The sequence below is a fragment of the Stegostoma tigrinum genome, chromosome 14 (assembly GCF_030684315.1).
Source record: "Stegostoma tigrinum isolate sSteTig4 chromosome 14, sSteTig4.hap1, whole genome shotgun sequence".
NCBI classification, from domain to species: Eukaryota; Metazoa; Chordata; class Chondrichthyes; order Orectolobiformes; family Stegostomatidae; genus Stegostoma; species Stegostoma tigrinum.
The window spans coordinates 35,530,329-35,551,287 of NC_081367.1; the positions used below are offsets into that span (position 1 = coordinate 35,530,329).

The 20,959-nt window shown below is 41.7% G+C and overlaps 1 protein-coding gene across 3 annotated transcripts in view; it reads left to right on the plus strand.

The window, feature by feature from the left end:
- The window catches only part of LOC125457683 (inactive N-acetylated-alpha-linked acidic dipeptidase-like protein 2), an 823,004-nt gene that overhangs the window by 557,198 nt on the left and 244,847 nt on the right, over window positions 1-20,959 (plus strand). For all 3 annotated transcript variants that reach the window (XM_059651091.1, XM_048542236.2, XM_048542239.2), the window contains one exon: window positions 19,301-19,393. In XM_059651091.1, coding sequence (XP_059507074.1) covers window positions 19,301-19,393 — 93 coding nt within the window. The remainder of the gene's footprint in view (window positions 1-19,300; window positions 19,394-20,959) is intronic.

Below are 20,959 nucleotides of genomic sequence, written 5' to 3' on the forward strand. Positions count from 1 at the left end.
ACAAAGCAACTTCACACTGTTTCATGTGCTGTGTATCTTGGCAAAATATGGTTATAGTGTAGCTTCTGGAGTTTAAAGAGCATTTTGGATTTGGGCATCCTCTTTTATTCATTTAATTATATGCATACATTCACTGGAAGCTTATTCTCTTATTTGTATACATCAGTAGGGATAAGTGTTTCACTACTATTTTTACAACAAGATTTGACTCCGTATTTTGTAATCCCAGTTAGAAATTACACAGGCTCATAGGACCAATCCAGCAGAATTAATGAAGGCAATGAAATTATTGGGCATTACTGATAAATAGATCAAAGCTCATGGATTTTTCCAATTTTACCATAATACTTATTTCTGCCTAATATTGCTGTCCATCCACAGTGAAATTTAATGTCCTCAACAGTTAGGCCATTTGATATTTAAAATTCAGATTATTTTAAACTAGAGTTCAGAAAGTTCGGGTAACTCCTACCTACTAATCTTTCAGTCCGCATAATTTCTAGTGTAACAATTTGTCACATTTGTAATACTGGGCAATCATATTTAAAATGAGAGTTCGGTTTTTTCACGTGGTTTTATGCCGATATCCAAGAGTTTGGACTGAAGACAGACTGGTGGAGCAGAAAGCAAGATCAAGAACTATGTTCAGGCTCAGACTTAACAAAGCTGCTTATTCCAAATTAATACTAACAGCCGTTAGGCATTGCAGATTGAGATGACCTTTTTTGAAAGGCTATTATCTACATGTGCTTCTATCTTCAAATCTAATTGACACCTCCCACACTGTGCTATTTATGCCCAGTGAGGAGCAGGGCTGTGACATCATAACAAAGTTGTTCCATGGTCCTAAAGTCCTTTCAAAACAAGTGAGGGTCCTGGTGAGTATGCAGTGTGTGTGTAGGTTATAAGTTGGTGATTACATTTCAAAATTCTGGCTGTTTTTGTTATGATGGTACAACAATTTTACGAAAGTGAGGGATGTGATGGGGCTGTTTTCAGCATTTGAAGAGGCTGGATCAAACAACATTGTCAAGTGCTAACAACCAGTTACCTGCATATTCTCCATTAAAAGAATGGTAAAGAGAGGAGAATAATTAAAAGTGGCAAAGGAGAGTAAGTCAGATGTGAACTAAAATCTGTAATCATCATGTATTTAAAATATGGAAATCAGAACACTTGTTATATTTTACAGAGTAGTTGGAGTTTTAAATGCTTTGAAAAGCTCATAATCAAGCAGGAGAAATATGTGCTGGAGTTAATGTTAGCTCTCAGCAGTGGGTTATGTAATACATTGAACCTATCGGCAGGTTCGGATAGAACTACAAGTCTCCAGGCAAATCAACAGAAAGTTGCAGAGAGGGAAATACTGAGTTTTTGAAGTGATGGATATTTCCATTGTAGAATATCTGAATTAAATGCATTATAGGGCTATACAACATTTAAAAAGGCTTATGTAATGTCCCAGTGAAACCTTGTTTTATATTTATGTCAGTCAGTTGTGAGACACATCCTCACAAGACACTTCTCACATCTCAGAACTGAATAGTCACCCTGCACTTTATGTTGTCAGTACATTATTCTCAATTTTTATCAAGTATTATCCATTCAATATAATTTTCCAAAGCATACACCGTTATGCAAATATAGGATACAGGCTGAAATAAAACATGTGAATAATGGACCCTGAGGCTGTCATCAGCAATGTAAAATATGAATGAAGACCCAAGCTCAAGAGTTCAAACTTGATGTTTTTAGAAGACTATATTAACGTGTGTTCATACAGATTAGGAACTGGAATAGACCACTTGATCCCTTGGCTGATCTGACTGCTCTGCATTCTCCCAACCCCGATAATGTTTTGCCTCAAGAATCTATCTATCTCTAGATTATACAAATACTCAAAACACTGCTTCTACTGTCATATGAGGAAGGGAATAGAAAAATTCTCATTATCTCTGTCCTAATTGAATGACTTCTTATTGCAAAACAGTAACATCTAACTCTAGATTCTACTGCAAGTGGAAATATTGTTTTCACATCCACCCATCAAGATCTCCTCCGAATTGTCTATGTTTTAATTAGGCAGCCTCTTATTCTTCTGAATTCCAGTAAATACAAATAGAGTCTATACAAACTTTTCTGCTAAGAAAACCTGAAAATTCCAGTATTAATCTAGTAATATAAAACAAAGGTCTGTGGATGCTGAAAGTCTGGATCAAAAACAGAAATAGTTGGAAAAACTGGGCAGGTCTGGCAACACCTGTGAAGTGAAAGCAGTGTTTTGAGTCCCAGTGACTCTTCTTCATTCTCAGAACTGTTTGTGTTACATTTATATCCTGCTTTAAATAAAGTGGGCAGTACTGTGCGCGGTAGTCCACATGTGACTCAATGATTCCTACTTTTTGTATTCAATTACTTTCACAATAAGTTGTAATATACTATTTGGTTTCCTAATTGCTTGCTGCACCTTTGTACCAATACTCATGCATTGGGACCCCCAGATTCGTTTCCATCTCACCTCTCTGCAATCTCTTACAATTTGGCTTACATGCTTCATTCTGTATTCTTCTTGCCAAAGTAGATATTTACATTTTCCCACATTATTCTTCATTTGTTAGCTCTTTGCCTGTCATTTAAGCAATCAGTATCCTGCTTTAGTGCCCTTAGGTGCTCTTTACACCTTACTTACCTACCCACCTTTGTGTCATCATTAAATTTAGCAACCATTGCTTGAGTCCCTGCATCCAAGTCTGTTATATAAATTGTAAAAGTTGAGGCCCCAGTAATGATCTCAGTGGTACATGACTTTATACACCTTATCAACCCATTTATGTCAGCTCCCTGCCTGTTAGCTAGTCAATTCATGCCAACATGTTGCACTCAACACTATGGTCTTTAGTTTTCCACAACAATGTTTTATGTAGCACCATATCAAATGCCTTCGAGGAGTCTAAGGGCAGGACAACACTGATTTCCCTTTTATCCACAGCACATGTTCCTTCTCAAAGAATTCCAACAACTTAATTAAACCAGATTTTCTTTCTGCAAAATCATGTTGACTCTGCCTGACCATGTTATACTTTTGTAGGTACCCTGCCATAGCATCATTGGAAAAAGCTTTTAATTATCTAACTAACTCTCCTGTATTTTCTAATGTACCACCGCTCTTCTTTTTTTGAATAAAGGAATTGCCGTCACTATTTTGCAATCTGAAGAAATCTTCTTCAAATCTCGGAAATTTTGAGATTAAAATCTAAGCATCAATTATCTCTCTAGCCATTTCTATGAAGACCTCTGAATAAAATCAACCAGGATCTGTGGATTCGTCAGCTTGCAACTTCTACAATTTGTTCAGTACTCCTTCCCTGGTGATTGTAATTTTCTTGAGTTCTTCACTGTCTTCCACCTCCTGATTTGCAGCTATTTCTGGACATTACTTGTTTGCTCTGTAGTGAACACAATTGCAAAATGTTCTGTTCAATTCATCTGCCAAGTCCTTGGAAAAGTCCTTATTTTTCATTTTACGTACCCTAGATTCACCTCCTTTTGGAGCATTCTTCACTTGTTCTTGACTTGACTTGACCCTCACCAACTTCTACAGATACGCCCATTGAAAGCATACTGCCCAGGTGCAATATAGCCTGGTATGATAACTGCTCTGCCCAGGACTGTAAGAAACTACAGAGGGTAGTGTGCACAGTCCAGACCATCACAGAAGCCAACCTCCCATTGCATGGACTCCATTTATGCGGCTCGTTGCCATGGAAAGGCTGCCAACATCATGAAAGACTCAACCAGCTGGAAAATGCTCTTCTGTCAGGCAGAAGATACAGAAGCAAGAACACACACTTCAGTAGGTTCAAGGACAGCTTCTTCCCTGCTGTTAATAGACTGATGAATGGGCTTTATAACTTTAAATAATGCTGATCACAGAACACAGATCACAGAACAGAGCCTTCAACACACAACGTTGTGCCGACCTATTCCCCTACTAAGATCAATCTACGCTGCATTCCCTACATTTTACTATCCTCCATGTACCTTTCCAAGAGCCACTTAAAAGTCTCTAAAATACCTGACTCCACTAACACTGCCGGCAGTGCATTCCACACATCCACCACTCTCTGTGTGAAGAACCTTTCCCCCATATTCCATCCTCTAATCACCATAAAATTTTGACCCCTCATAATAGTCATTTCCGCCCTGGGAAAATGTCCCTGACTATCCACTCTATCTATGCCTCATCATCTTGTAAACCTCTATCAAGTCACCTCTCATCCTTCTTCGCTCAAATGAAAAAAGGCCGAGCTCTTTCGACCTTTCCTCACAAGACCTGCCCTCCAATCCAGGCAGCATCCTGGTAACTCTCCTCTGTGCCCTGTCTAAAGCTTCCAAATTTTTCCTGTGATGAGGTGGCCAGAAGTGAACACAATATTCCAAGTGTGGTTTAACCAGAGTTCTATAAAGCTGCAGCATTACCTCACTGTTCTTAAACTCTGTTCCCCTGCCAATGAAAGCCACCACACCATATGCCTTCTTTACAACCCTATCAACTTGGGTCGCAACTTTGAGGGATCTATGGACGTGGACCCGAGATCCCTCTGTTCCTCCACGCTGCCGAGAATCCTGCCATTAACTCTGTATTCTGCATTCAAATTCGACCTTCCCAAAATGAATCACTTCACACTTTTGTGGGTTGAATTCCATCTGCCACTTCTTTGCCCAGCTCTGCATCCTGTCAACGACCCAATGCAACCTACAACAGCCCTCCACACTGTCCACAACTCCACAAACCTTCGTGTAATCGGCAAACTTATGAACCCACCCTTCCACCTTCTCATCCAAGTCATTTATAAAGACCACAAAGAGCAGAGGTCCCAGAACAGATCCCTGTGGCACACCACTGGTCCCCGAGTTCCAGGCTGAATATTTTCAATTTACTAGCATTCCCTGTCTTCCATTGGAGAGCCAGTTTTGTATCCAGACAGGCAAATTTCCCTAGGTGTTCCACATGTCTTGCATCCAAGGTTCCTTCACCTTAACATCCTTTCTTTGCCTCAGTGGAGCAAACCTATCCAGCACCTGTAACAACTGCTCCCTAAACAACCTCCACATTTCTGTCATGCATTTCCCTGAAAACATCTGATTCAAATTTGTGCTCCCAAGTGCTTGCCTAATAGAATTGTAATTCCCCCTTCCCCAATTAAATACTTTCCCATACCTTCTGCTGCTATCCCTCACCATGAATATAGTAAAGCTCAGGGAGGTGTGATCAATATCACCGAAAAATGCTGTCCCAGCTCAGGGAGGTGTGATCAATATCACCGAAATGCTGTCCCACCGAGAGACCTGACACCTGGCCTTGTTCGCTGCCAAGCACCAAATCCAATATGGTCTCTCCTCTAGTCAGCCTACCTACATATTAAGTCAGGAATCCTTCCTGGACACTTGACAGAATCTGCTCCATCCAAACTATTTGCACTAAGGAGGTTCCAGCTGATATTAGGGAAGTTGGAGTCACCCATGACAACAATCCAATATTTCTGTACCTTTCCAAAATGTGTTCCTCAAATCTGATCTTGCTTAGCACTCATGGTGTAACCGGTGTGCCTTACACTGTCCAATTTTTTTTCCCACCCTATGATCTGCTCACAAACAAAGCTTTTCATTGTCCTCAGGTACACATGATGATAAATCAAATGATGCAAGCAACCCTCTGAAGAACATCCCACCAGATCCAATTTCCTATCCCCATGACCCCACATTTTTACTATGGGTAATGCACTTAACCCACACACCCCTGGACACTATGGATAATTTAGCATGGCCAATTCACCTGACCTGCACATCTTTGGACTGTGGGAGGAAACTGGAGCACAGTCAGAAACCCATGCAGATATGGGATGAACGTGCACACTCAGATGAAGTTCGAATTGAATCTAAGTCCCTGACCCTGTGAGACAGCAGTGCTAAATACTTAGCCACCGTGCTGCCCTTCCAAGTTTGGATTAAACAGGAAATGCAAATTTTCTTGTAATTTAGTCAGTTGGCTGGTTTCATTCCTAGTTCAGTTAACATGGTAAACTCAATGTAGCCATTTTTGTTTATTCCCTGGGGCTTCTCTCGACTTGTCACAGTCAAATGTTCAGGTGATCTTAGCAGCCAATTTAGGTCATTTTTTAGACCTGTTTAAAAAAGTACTTTTGTTCATGAAGGTCTTTGGTACTTAGCTGAGATGGTGGAATTTAAATGTCAAAATGTCATATTTATCATTATCCTAATAAATTGAAAGATAGTCTCAGTAATGATGATCATGAAACTGTCACTTCTTATTGTAAAAATGCACCTGGCTTGCTATAACATGCTTTGAGAAAGGGCATTTGCCATGTTTAGTTGAGTTGATTTCTATGTTACTTCAGATCCACTGTAAAGACTCTTAACTATCCTCTTAAAAAATGGCAAACAGTGTCATGAGCAATTATTGGATGGGCAGCAAATGCTCGCCTTGCCGGTGATCTCTGCTTCCCAAGAAGGAACAAAAATCTTTTGATTCCTGAAATTCAGAAGTTGGCTCCACCAACTAATTATTATTCCTGTCCAGCATTTTCCTCCATATCCCTGTTTCAGAAGCTGTTATCTTCCTGTCATCCTCCTTTGAATCTAACTGTCACATCCATAGAGTGTACTACTGGTGAATATTGAAGCAAAGTATTCATTAAGGACCTCCTCTGACTCCCCACATTGTGACTGTAGCAGATGTTTATCGAACTTCATGCTGATGCTTTTTGATTTTCAGTAGCTACTTAATTAGTTGGTCATTCCTTTTGCCACTGCTTTTCTAACGTGGACTTCATTCTTTGACGGAACTTGGGTGATTGTCATCGAGCCAAGCGATGTGAATTTGTCGATCTTGGTGCTGCCTCCCTATGTTTTCCATTGCCATTTAGAACCATAATATTGGTCTTTAACTTATTTATAGTCAGTCAAAAATGCTTACTGGACTGAATTTTGCCACCACTGAATAAAATGGACAAGGGCAAGCCAGTCGGGAAAATGTGGCTAGATCAGAAAAGTGAAGTTCTCAATGTCAGGGGGGAGAAAAAGCCCAATTTTCCACCAGCTGTGTTGCAGATACCACAGTGCTGACACCACAGTACACTGTGAATATGTGTATGTGCATTAATGGATGTGGCTGTGAACTGGATAGAGGTTGGCGAGTGTAGCATCAGGCTGCAGGAAAGGGCAAATGACAGAGGTGAGTGACTTCTCTTTCCCTCAACCCTGTCAAATGTCTACCTCCCCCCCCCCCCCCCCAGCTTCCTCTATTTTGTTTCCCCCCAACACCTCAGCTCTATCCAGTCTTTCTCCTTTCCCTGTCTGATTCTGCCTACCTCACTCCCCAAATGATTCCCCACCCTCCCCCACCCCCAGATTCTTGAGGTCTGTTCTACAGCAGAACCCTGTTTTCTTTGTTGCACCTGTTCCATGCATGTGCACAGTGCAGAATTTGAAAATGGGGCAGTAATGTAAAGGGGCTGTAACCATGCCTGTGCAAATTACCAAGCGAGCATCTGTGCATAGCTGCCCAACACTTGGGATATTGTCGTCATTGCCACCCAAGGTTTGATCAGTGAGACATGAGACAGTGACTATTTACATGCATTTACATCTCATTAGTACATACTCTCTGGTTTTTTTTTGCAGTTTGCTATTCTCACACACAACAAAGAGAAACTAGATGATAACAATACAACTTGCCCCCCGCAGTGGTCCAGAACGCCCTTGACCGTGTCTCCCACATTTCCCACAACACATCCCCCACACCCCGCCCCCGCAACAACCGCCCTAAAAGAACGCCCCTTGTCCTCACATACCACCCCACCAACCTCTGGATACAACGCATCATCCTCCGACACTTCCGCCATCTACAATCCGACCCCACCACCCAAGACATTTTTCCATCCCCACCCTTGTCTGCTTTCCGGAGAGACCACTCTCTCCGCGACTCCCTTGTCCACTCCACACTCCCCTCCAACACCACCACACCCGGCACCTTCCCCTGCAACCGCAGAAAGTGCTACACATGCCCCCACACCACCTCCCTCAGACTTCACAAGCTTCAAAATCTCCCCTTCCCCCACTGCATCCCAAAACCAGCCCAGCTCGTCCCCTCCCCCCACTGTGTCACAAAACCAGCCCAGCCTCCCTAACCCGTTCTTCCTCTCACCTATCCACTCCTCCCACCTCAAGCCGCACCCCCATTTCCCACCTACTAACCTCGTCCCGCCTTCTTGACCTGTCTGTCCTCCCTGGACTGACCTATCCCCTCCCCGCCTATACTCCCCCCTCCACCTATCTTCTCCTCTATCCATCTTCGGTCCGCCTCCTCCTCTCTCCCTTTTTGTTTCAGAACCCTCTCCCCATTCCCCCTCTCTGATGAAGGGTCTAGGCCTAAAACATCAGCTTTTGTGCTCCTGAGATGCTGCTTGGCCTGCTTCACACTTTGTTATCTTGGATTCTCCAGCATCTGCAGTTCCCATTATCTCTAGATGATAACAATGCCAGACATGAATGCCAGATCAGGTGCCTGCTAGCTGTAGGGCTCCATCTGGGTCACCTGTTTACAACGTCTCAGGTCAGAGTCTACAGGTAACGACCAGCAACAGCCCATCTCGCCATCCATATAGGGTGGCATCAAACATGCACCATCCTCACCACATCATGGCATATCTGTGATTTATTTACAATATTGTTATGCACTTCAGTGCTGCACTTTGTACTGTCTCACCACCTTACATTGTCATGTTGCTGCCAGGCTGCTTTATGCACAGGGGCAGGCACACAACTCCCAAGGATTGAAGCAGGATGTAACTCTTAGCTTACTCTCTTTGAACTCTCACTAGCTTCATGCTCACTTGGATGCTCACAGCATCTCAGCCTTGCATGTCTTTGTATGCTTTACTGCATCATTTGGAACTTGTAGTCTCACTTTACTTCTATCTCTTCTTGCATTTTAGCACACAGACAAGTCATTTGGCATTGTAATGTCAGTCAAAGGGGCAGACTCCTTGAGTTACTGCAATGTGCTAATCAATGTGCCAACAGCCTATGTGGTGAACTGACTGAATGCTCTCCAAACAAATGGCCACCTCTATAAGTCTAAGGGGAGTAGGCCCTGTTTAAGTCAAAGAGGATTGTTGTCAGTTAGAGGATACTGGAACACGCAGTCAAGGGCAGCATCTGCTTTCAGCCCAAGGGCCTGGACACAATTTGTCAGGTGCTTGGGGTTAAGAACAGGAGTTTGATACTGTTGCGGTCATGGGTGCCCTGGTAAGATGGAATGATATGCTGGCAACTGGGGAAACATTAGCACTCCTTTAGACAGAGCTCTAACATGGTATGGCACTAACCAGAGGAAGCCTGTATGGTTCAATTCTTGTAGCTGCCATTACCATGGCAGTCAATCAAACTGGTGAGAATATAAAGTAGCAGCACATTGAGATGACTGATCTCCTATTTCCAATAAATTACCACCTGTGCTATCAAAGTTCCTTCAGAAGCTTTTATTTTTAATTTCTCTGCCACTATATGTACAGCGAATGGGCTTTTCAATTCTGACAATGATTTGATCTGGTGTACAGCTGGACTTTAAATGACACTCTAGTGGTGGAAGCTTCAGTGGGCCTAGCCGTGGCAAATACTTCTGCCTTTGGTACGAACAAGACAGTGTGAGAACAACGCCAAGGAATGGGGCATAGGTAATAAGGTGTTCAGTGGAAAATTGTGTGAGTTAACTCATGAAGAGTTAATGAAATTGCATGAAATTCCTCAAAATTGATACTTAGCTATGTTTTGGTTAAAATTCAGCCCACCGTCTCCTTTGTCTGTATTTGAAATATCACGATCAGTTTTGGGCCTCATATGTAAGGAAGAATGTGTTGTCCTTGGAGGATTCCCAGAGGAGATTCACAAGAATGATCCCGGGAATGAAGGACTTGTCATTTAAAGAGTAGGTGAGGACTCATGTTCTGTACATGATGGAATTTAGAAGGATAAAGTGGGGATCTTATTGAAACTTACAGAATAATGAGAGGTCTGGATAAAGCATGTGGAGAAGATTTTTCTACTGATAGGAAAGACTAGGACCCGAAATGACCCTTTCAAACTGCATTAAGGAGGATTTTTTTTCAGTCAGAGGGTGGCGAGCCGGTGAAATTCATTGTTGCAGAAGGCCGTGGAGGCCAGGTCTTTTAAGACAGAGATAGACAGGTTCTGGAATTGTAAAGGGATGAAAGGTTACAGGGAGCAGGCAGGAAAGTGGGGTATCAGCAATAATGGATTGGCAGACAGACTTAGTGGGCCCACCGTAGTCTTCTAGCTATTTTCTTTCTCGTGGCTATAAATGTGATTACTTGAGATTTCATATGTGACAATCCCCCATGATAGAGTCAAATCTTTCTGGTAAACACTAAATGCACCATCCTCATTCCCTTTCCTCTCACAGCGTTAAACAGTATGGGTGATAGACAGAATACATTTCTTGCCTGATTCCCTTCTCAAACTAAAATTACTCTGAATTCATCCATCCATACCTCTGACGACTCCTAAAGCTGTTGAATAACCCACACAAGACATTTGGACAAAACTGAAGCATTTAAGCATCACGTTGGACAGTTTTGAAAACTTGGCATAATCTCTTACTGAACAATCTGCTTGTTTTCACATCTCTGTTCTGGCAGTAGTATAATTTCCAGAAATGAAGCCAAATTGCTCTTGTGCCAATATTTTTTTTGACACAGGGACAATTCTGCCCGAGCCTAAGCATACACTGTTTTGAACAGTCCTGTGTACTTGCTCTCTTGGGCAATATAATTATTTCAGATGTAGCTTACTCTCAGGACCATTTATCTGTTGTCCATAAGAACACAGGAACAAGAGCAGACCATTTCAGCCCATTGAGTGTACTCCTCCATTTATGATGATGATGGCTGGTCAAACCATTGATGATGACGGCTGGTGCCTTTTACCCATACAATACAGATAACCATTGGGAATTAGAAATTCATCAACTTCTACTTTGTTGTTATTTGCCCTCCAGGTCCTATTTAAATTTTTCTTTTCTCACCTTAAAATTGCACCCTCTGGTTTTGAATTTCTCCACAAAAAAGACCTTTGTTATTCACCTCACAATGCCCCTCCATGATTTTATAAATCTCTATAAGGTCACTCCTCAACCTCCTACCCTCAAATGAAAACAAAATCTCAGCCTATCCAGATATCTTTATAACTCAAACCCTCCAGTCCTAGGAGCATCCCTGTAAATCTCTTCTGCATCATGATCGATTTAATAATATTCTTCCTATAGGAGGGTAACCAGAAGTGTCCGAAAAAGGCCTCACCAACGTCTTGTATAACTGTAACATGACGTCCTGAATCGTTTACTCGATGGTCTGAGCAGTGATGGCAAAGATGCCAAACACCTTCTTAACCACCTTGTCTATCTGAGATGCAACTTTCAAAGAATTACGTTCCTGAAACTCTAGGTCTCTCTGTTTGACAAAAGGGTGTAAGGGCATCCTTAAGAAGGAAATCAGGAGGGCAAAAAGGGAATATGAGAAGGTAGCATTTGCAATAAGGTTAAGGATAATCCACTTAGATTTGAGAAGTACCTTAAGATCAAAAGAGCAACTGCAGAGTGAATAGGGCCCCTTAAAGATCAATGAGGTTGTCTATGTGTGGAGCCACAGGAGATGGGAGAGATGCTAATCAAATACTTTGTGTCAGTTTTTACTGTGGAGAAAGATATGGAAGTTAGGAAACACAGGGAAATGAATAGTGATGTCTTGAAAGGAGTCCAGATTACAGAACAGGAGGTGCTGGAGGTGTTAAAAAGCATAAAGGTGGATAAATCTTCAGGATCTGATCAATTGTATCCCAGGACATTGTGGAAAGTTAGGGAAAAAATTGTGGCACCCCTAGCAGAGGGATTTGTATCATCTTCAGCCATGGGTGAGCTACTGGAAGACTTAGATGGTGGTTAATGTTGTGTCTTTATTTAAGAAAGGCTGCAAGGAGAAGCCAGGGAACTATAAACCAATGAGTATGACATCAGGAAATTGTTGAAAGGGATTCTGAGTGATAGGATTTTCATGCATTCGGAGAGGCAAGGCCTAAGTAGTGATAGCATGGCCTTGTGCGTGGGAAATCATGTCTCACTAACTTGATTGAGGTTTTGAGGATGTGCCCAAGAAGATAGATGAAGGCAGAGTGGTAGACATTGTCTACGTAGATTTTCGTAAAGCCTTTGGCGAGGCTCAGCATGGTAGACTGGTTAATAGATCACACGGGATTCAGGGTAAGCTTGCCAATTGGATCCAAAGGTTGGGGACTTGCTCACTGAGCCGGTGTGTTTGATTGCAGGTATTTTGTCATGCTGCTAGGTAACATAAGTACACCTCCGGTGAAGTGTTGGTGTTCAGTCCCACTTGTTATTTGTATGCCTCAGTTTGTTGGGGTGGGTTGCATCACTTCCGGTTCTGTTTTGTTTAGTGGTTTGAATGTCTGGTCCAGTTCAAAGTGCTTGTTGATGGAGTTCTGGTTAGAATGCCAGGCCTCCAGGAATTTCCTGGCATGTCTCTGTTTGGTTTGTGCTGTTATGGATGTGCTGTCCCAGTCAAACTTGCGTCCTTCTTTGTCCATGTGTATTGAGACCAATGTGAATTGGTTATGTCTCTTGGTGGCTGGTTGGTATTCATGTATCCTTATTATCAATTTTCTTCCAGTGTGGCCTATGTAATGTTTCTCAGTCCTTGCATGGTATTTTGTATGTTGCATTAGTTTTATTGGTTGTGGGAATGGAATCCTTTACGTTCATCAGTAGCCGATGCAAGATGCTTGTTGGTTTGTGGGCTACCCTGATACCTAGGGGTCTGAGTAGTTTTGTGGTCATCCCTGTTATGCCTGTAATATACGGTAGGGTCTCTCATGTGTCTGGCCATACTGTGTCTTCTTGTTGTGGTCTGTCATTGGAGGTAACAGCAGATTGTGCTTTTTCGGGTATCTGCTCCTTTTAAACATTCTGTATAACTGCTCCTGTTCCGCTTTGTGCAATTCCGGGTTGCTTCAGTGTGTTGTGGCTCATTTGAGTAATGTCCTGATGCAGCTCCATTTATGGGTGCTGGGGTGGTTGCTGCAGTAATTAAATATCTGTTCCATACGTGTGATCTTTCTGTATACACTAGTCTGGAGTTCCCTGTTGTTCTTACGTTCTATCATTATGTCTGTGAAGGGTATTCAGTTATTGTTCTCCTCTTCTTCTGTGAATTTTATTCTGGTGAGGATGTTGTTTATGTGTTGGTGGGTTTCTTCTAGTCTTGTGCATTTGATAATCATGAAGGTGTCATCTACATTCTGAAACCAGAGTTTGGGTTGTATGTTCTAACCTTTTCATTACTGCTTTGGCAATCAGTCCTAATATTGGGGATCCCATTGGTTTTCCATTGATTTGTTTGAATATATGATCATTGAACATGAAGCGGGTTGTGAGGCACAGACCCAGCAGTTTTGTGGTGCTGTCCTTGTTGGTGCTGTTGGTTTCATGGTGTGGCTACCTTCCCGATTTGCCCAGCAATGTGGCAATTGTCCCTTTGGCTCAGTCAATAGTCATGCATGTAAATAGCGCTGTTACATCAATGTCATTGTTGTGGCTGATTTTGGACAGTTTTTCTTGTAGGGCTATTCCATTTCTTTGTTCTGGTCTTTTGATGTTGCATGCTGATGGCTTTTTCCAGTGTGGTTGTCCATTCTTGGTCGGTTGCATTGGAGTACAAAGATTTTTGGCACGCAGTTTCCCGCTCATATTTGTGGAGGTGATTTTGGGCACTGTTGATCATAACCCTTATCGTTCTGTGGCCATTTTGTTCAACTGGATTGGATACAAAATTAGCTTGATTGTAAGAGACAGAGAGTGGTACTGGAGCCCTGTGACTAGTGGTGTTTCACGGGGCTCATTACTGGCTCCACCATTGTATGTCATTGATGTAAATGATTTGGATGAGAATTTAGAAAGCATGGGTATTAAGTTTGCAGATGCCACCAAAATAGGTTGTATAGTGAAATATGGTTATTTAAGATGAAAAAGGGATCTTGATCAATTGGGCCAATAGGCAGATGGGTTTGATTTGGATAAATGTGCAGTATTGCAGATTGGTAAGGCGAACACAGGCAGGTCTTACATTCTTTAGCAAATGTCCATTTCTTGCTATTTCATGTTCATGACAGCCAGTTTCATGATTAAAAAATTCTGTGAATTTTGTAAGTAATTTTACAAATGATTTGGGAAATTGGTAACATTTCATTGGGCTTTGCATTTGGATTGTTATTTCTTCAAAATATTTGAGAGGCTACTCACTCAGAATCTTACTCATTTTATTCCTTGTTGACTACAGTTTACCAAGTCAATATTTTACAAATGATTCACAAACTTACTCTTCAGAATTGACTAAATAATTTTGCAAGGGATGGAAGTAAGAATAATAGTCCTGTGGTTGACAATGTGAACATCATATTATCTTGTAAACCTCCTACTGATACTTCCCCAGTGTCCTCATAATGATTATCGGTGTCTCGTGAGTCTCCCTTCCGATTCCTTGCACTCAAGGATAAATATCATCTAAGGTAACAAGCATAGAACTGAATGAATACAGCAGGCCTAGCAGCAGCAGAGGCTGATGTTTTGGGCCTAGACCCTTCAGAAAATTCAGAATCACACAGGCAGCCTTCCCTACAAGGAAAGCAGAGGAGTCTTGTTTAGTAGCTGTTAATGTTGGAGTGATGCTGTCCTTTTCACTTTGTTAACTGATGTCAGACTCTAGTTGATATTTCGGATGAAATTAGTTTTTCATTGATTGAATTGGGACAGATCTGATACAGACAGTGCTAAATGAACAGTACTAGCAGTTCACCCTTGCCAATGGACTTACTACAGTTTTCTGCTCAGAAAGTTGCTATTACTAGAAAGTTATTTTGATGTACACTTACTACACGGCTAGAGGGGATGTCAGAGGTGGGTTCTTTACACAGAGAGTTGTGAGAGCATGGAATGCGTTGCCAGCAGCAGTTGTGGAAGCAAGGTCATTGGGGTCATTTAAGAGACTGCTGGACATGCATATGGTCACAGAAATTTGAGGGTGCATACATGAGGATCAATGGTCGGCACAACATTGTGGGCTGAAGGGCCTGTTCTGTGCTGTACTGTTCTATGTTCTATGTTCTATGTTCTATACGTGTGAGCAGGAAAAACAAACTTGTTTCTTGTTGAGCAATCAGGTGATGGACTGATACTCATCAGCAAAAGGTCTGAACCTGAAACTTCTCAGTTTTAAGTGTCTGTGACAATGCCAGTGGCAAACATTCTTGTCAGTTTAAGCTTGTAAAATGGTAAACCCTGAGAGCGTCACTGTTACACCTTCTACATAGCCCAAACCTTTCAAAATAAAACAAATTATTGAGCAAAATACATAGTTATTCCTTTTTTTGCATTTAGATACAATTCATAAAAATGCATTGTCATATTATTTGTTTATATTAACAGCAGAAGCTTTGCTCTCAAAACAAATGTGAGCAGAGGTGGAAGAGCTGTTATATTGTTCAGGCCAATGTAAGCTGTCAATCAGTGAACACTGCTGCTGAGTGAAATGCGACCTGATTGACAGTGCCTTAAAGTGCAGAAATGAGACAGCAATTGAATGAACTGATTGCTGCTGCCTGAAAATGTTAAAAGCCAGTTATTTTACACATTGGAGCTGTAGTGCGTCATGAACAGTATTTTAACTATTCACCCACAAGATCTTTCTGGGAATTAGAAAATGGTCCTTTAATAGAAAAGCTTATGATGACATCCACTTCTCTGGCAGTGGAATTTCAAAAGCCAAACCATTTATTTGAACTCAGTCATTGCAAGACAACTTTCTTATAGAAAACATGGAAATTTAGAGTACATAAGGAGCTATTCAGCCCAACTCCATTTTCCAGCTCTTGGTCCAAAACATTTATTGCGACAGCATTTAGTGCAAGCCCAAGTGCTTTCTAAACGTTTTGAAGTTTACTGCCTCTCCCACCATTTACGACAGTATGCCCCAGGGTTCCATGACCCTCTGCATGTAAGGAGTTCTGATCAAATCTATTCAGAATTTCCCCTAAATCATTTACCCTAAACCTATGACTCCTGGTTATAGAGCCCTCAACCTGGAGAAATAACACTTTCATTTCACGATCTAGAGCCCTCGTAGTATTGACAACTTCAATTCGGTCTGCCTTCGATCTCCTCTGTTCCAAAGGAAAGAACCCTAGCCCATCCAATCTTCCTACACAACTAAATTTATCTAGTCCAGGTAATATCTTTGCAAATCTTTTGTGTTTCTTCTCTACTGCATTCGCATATTTTCTGTACTGTGGGGGCAAAATGTATCAGCAGTGTTCAAGCCATGGTCTAACGAATTATTTGTGTACCATTCCTGAATCTGATAATAACAAAAATAAATTAGTATACTAAATTACCAACAGAAGTAAATCATCGCACAAGATTTCAATCTTAATTTTTTTTTGCTGTAATGTCTGATTTTTGGTCATTTATTAATTAATAGGCCATTCAAAAAGATTATATTTCCTATTCACTAACAGAACCAAAATACGTCACTTTCATGCAATGTAATGCTTTTGTTGATATGTATCATAACAGGGGCAGTCACGGCATTCCACTCCCGTACATATCAGATGCACTCATTTTTCAAGGGCCGCAACTTCCCCCCCTCAGTGGTCGAGAACACCCTTGACCATGCCTCCCGCAAATCATCCCTCACACTCTGCCCCCGCAATAGCATCCAAAACAGAATCCCCCTCGTCCTCACGTACCACCCCACCAACCTCCGTATCCAACGCATCATCCTCCGACACTTCCGCCGTTTGCAATCCGACCCCACTACCAAAGGCATTTTTCCCTCTCCACCCTTATCTGCTTTCTGGAGGGACCACTCTCTCCGTGACTCCCTTGTCCGCTCCACACTCCCCTCCAACCCCACCACACTCGGCACTTTTCCCTGCAACCACAGGAAGTGCTACACCTGCCCCCACACTTCCTCCCTCACCCCCATCTTAGGCCCCAATAAGACTTTCCACATCAAGCAGATGTTCACCTGCACATGTGCTAATGTGGTATACTGTATCTGCTGTTCCCGTGTGGCCTCCTCTATGTAAGGGAAACCAAGCGGAGGCGCTTTACAGAACACCTACGCTCGGTTCACACTAAAAAACTGCAACTCCCAGTCACAAACCATTTTAACTCCCCCTCCCATTCCTTAGATGACATGTCCATCCTGGGCCTCCTGCAGTGCCACAACGATGCCACCCGAAATGCCACTTGGGAACACTGCAGCCCAATGGTATCAATGTGGACTTCACAAACTTCAAAATCTCCCCTTTCCCTACTGCATCCCAAAACCAGCCAGCTCGTCCCTGCCTCCCTAACCTGTCCTTCCTTCCCACCTATCCCTTCCTCGCACCTCAAGCCCCACCCCCATTTCTACCGGCTAACCTCAGACCACCCCCTTGACCTGTCCGTCCTCCCTGAACTGACCTATCTCCTCCCTAACTCCCCACCTACACTCACCTTTACAGGCTCCTTCACCGCCTCTTTGACCTGTCTGTCTCCTCCCCACCTATCTTCTCCTCTATCCATCTTCTATCCCCCTCCCCCCTCTCCCTATTTATTTCAGAACCCCTTCCCCTCCACCATTTCTGAAGGGTCTAAGCCTGAAACATCAGCCTTCCTGCTTCTGATACTGCTTGGCCTGCTGTGTTCATCCAGCTCTACACCTTGTTATCTCTTACACACAGACGTTCCCAGCTTTCTCAGGGGAGCTTCACCTCCCCCTGTTATGCCAGGTCAAAACTTATTGTTCTTTGGCAATTATTCTACTCATCCTGAGATTTCCTGGACACCGTTATCACCTGCCAGGTTTAGTCGGTTCCTTAAGTTTCTATGAGTTGTGAGAAAGGTTAACAGACCCAAAACGTTAACTTTGATTTCTCTTCATAGATGCTGCCAGACCTGTTGAGCTTTTCCAGCAATTTTGTTTTGTTCCTTAACCTTCCAAGTTCCCCATCTATTTAGTTCCTTCATTTGAACAGAAACTGAATTCTCAAGGACATCATCCCTGGTCATTAACACAAAAGCAGTTCCCTTCTGTTGTCCTATAGCAGTGATGTCACTAGTTCTGTGTCTCAAACAGTGGCTGTTCTTTCTCTTTTGAGATACTGTGATAAGGTGTTAACACTGCCACCCAACCTTATTAGGTTTGTGTTTTGAGTTTCTCTCCCTGTGGCAATTGGATCACACATGCATGAGTCTGAGCTGAGGTGTTTATCTGTAATTTTTTTTTACGTCAAGCTTAAGGCACATTTGAAAATATAACCATCTTGTAAGTTTGAATGCTTATGACAACAATTCCAGCACAACTTCCCAGCTCTTATATTCTGTGCTTTAATTAATAATGACTAACCATTCTTGAATGTCTTATGTACCCGTGCAGCCACTTCAGGAATCTGTGAACATATCTTCTGTTTCTAAACGCGTTTCAGCATCCAACCACTTATTATGTATTCTCTCATCTTGTTAGCCTTTTCCAAATGCATTACTTCTCATTGTCCAATTTGAACTCCATTTGCCATGATTCACCAGCTTAACCAATCTGTTGATACCTTCCTCAGGTCTACAGTTTTCTTCTTCAACCAAACAACACTTTTTGTATCATTTGAAAACTTCATGCTCTCCTCTCAGTATTAAACCCTATCACTATTGCTGTTCCACTCTTGTTCTTTCCCGACCCATGGTGCCACAGACTTGGCTCTGCCTGCACACCATAGAGCAACATCAGCGTCAGTAGCGTTGTGCACATTCTGAATGATGTGAAGGTGATATAGTAAACAAAGCAAACATGCACCATGTTTATTTAAAAAAAAATACAAAAAGAAATCCCAGTTATAATGACCAGGTCTTACTCCAAACATGTGTATCTGCTGTTCACAGAAGGGCCAACAGAAGCACTGCTGTGGGTGCTGATTCTGATATTTTAGCAACTCTGCAATTTTCATGATTCAACTTGTGTTAATGTCTATCATAAAGCTGGTCACAGCATCCATGATACTGATAATCAAAAGGCTAATCAAAAGGAGTAAGAATTTCTGACTGTGTACCTAACTTTTTCTATGATCCAATACTAAATCTGTTTTATTTTGAACACAGTCAGTAAAACCATCAGGCTGGAAGTGGCAACAGTGTCGGAATATAGAACGATCCAGAATGTAATTGGCTACCTGAAAGGATCCATCAATCCAGGTGACTTAATATTATAGGCCAACTTGCATGAATTTTTAATACAACATGGATGGTAATTCTGCAACTCTGATGAAAAGAAATTATTCAGTAATTTTTACCCAGCTTCACTGTGTTGTACTTTCTCTTCTAATTATGCTTTGAATGTCATTTTAAATTCAATAACTGATCACATGTCTCAAATGAAAGGAACTTTGGTTACAGAAAATCTATTTAAAAAATCAGATTTGCACAATGTCATCCTTTTGGATGTGAGATAGTAATTGGTGCTGTAGTTTGTACAATACAGCATCCTTGCACTCATGAAATAATTTCTTTACAACCACGAAACAATGTTGTTTTTTATTACCTTTCATTTTTGCTGCAGAAGATTTCACTGAATGCAGCACTTAGACCAATGTGATTAACCGAGAGGAAAGTGTACCACAAGTGAGCTTTTGAGAAATTGTGCATTCTACCATGACCATTAAATTAAAATTGAATCTGTCAAGCAGTTGAAGTGCTTTGTCCACTCCAATTTTTTTTGCCATGAATAACCAGCTCTTTAAGAACGTTGCATGTATATTACTTCATTACGTTTGGAACTGGTGCCCTTTCTCCCCTTGTTTCATTGAACGAGTGGTCAATCTATGGAACAGGCTCCCCAGGGAGATAGGGGAGGCAGTTAGTATTGATTCATTTAAATGCAAATAGGGTAGATTTCTTTCAGAAAATAACATTTTAGGATGCAGTGCGCAAGTAATTGCAGCCATGACAGGTGATAAGCGCAGCATGCTTGAAAGGATGTATCGTTCCCATAGCTCTCAATTGCTTGGGTTTTGTTACATTAGTCTACACGACACCAGACATAATTGATGGAGATAGATTGATATGATTAGTTGATCATTCCATTGTCATTAAGTGAGCACTAAGTTGGTAAAAGACAAACTAGTTGGACTTTCATCATTATTTGCCTAGTAGTTCCTTTTTCCTATGCATAAATGCTCTAGCAGTAGATATTTACTGATTTTTTTCAATATATTCATTATTGGAATGTGAGCATCACTAGCAAGGTCAGCATATATTACCCATCTCTAACTTCTCAAGAAAGTGGTGGTGAGGTTTCCTCTTGAAACACTGAACTTCATGCTTACGCACTCCGAGTACTGTTAGAAAGGGAATTCCAGGGTCTTGACCCATTGACAGAGAACATATTCTGATTTAGTTGCAATTCAATATGATGCGTGGCTTGCAAGAGAATTTAAAGCTAGTCACGTTTCCAGCATCTGCTGTTCTTGATGTTCAAGGTGGGAGAAATTGCAGATTTGGATGATAATAAGAAAAAAAACATTGGTGAGAAGATTGTGTTGTTGTGGACCGTGTTGACCTCCTTTAGTGTTCTTACAGCTGAACGCATCCAGGTAATTGGAGAGTATTCTATCACAGTCCTGACTTGCATCTTGTAGACAGGCTATGGAAAGTCAGAAGGTGATCTACTCACCTCATAATTCCTGGTCTATGATATACTTCAGTAATGACCATATTTGCATGGCTCTTTCATTTCAGTTTCTTGGCAACGGTAACCCCCAC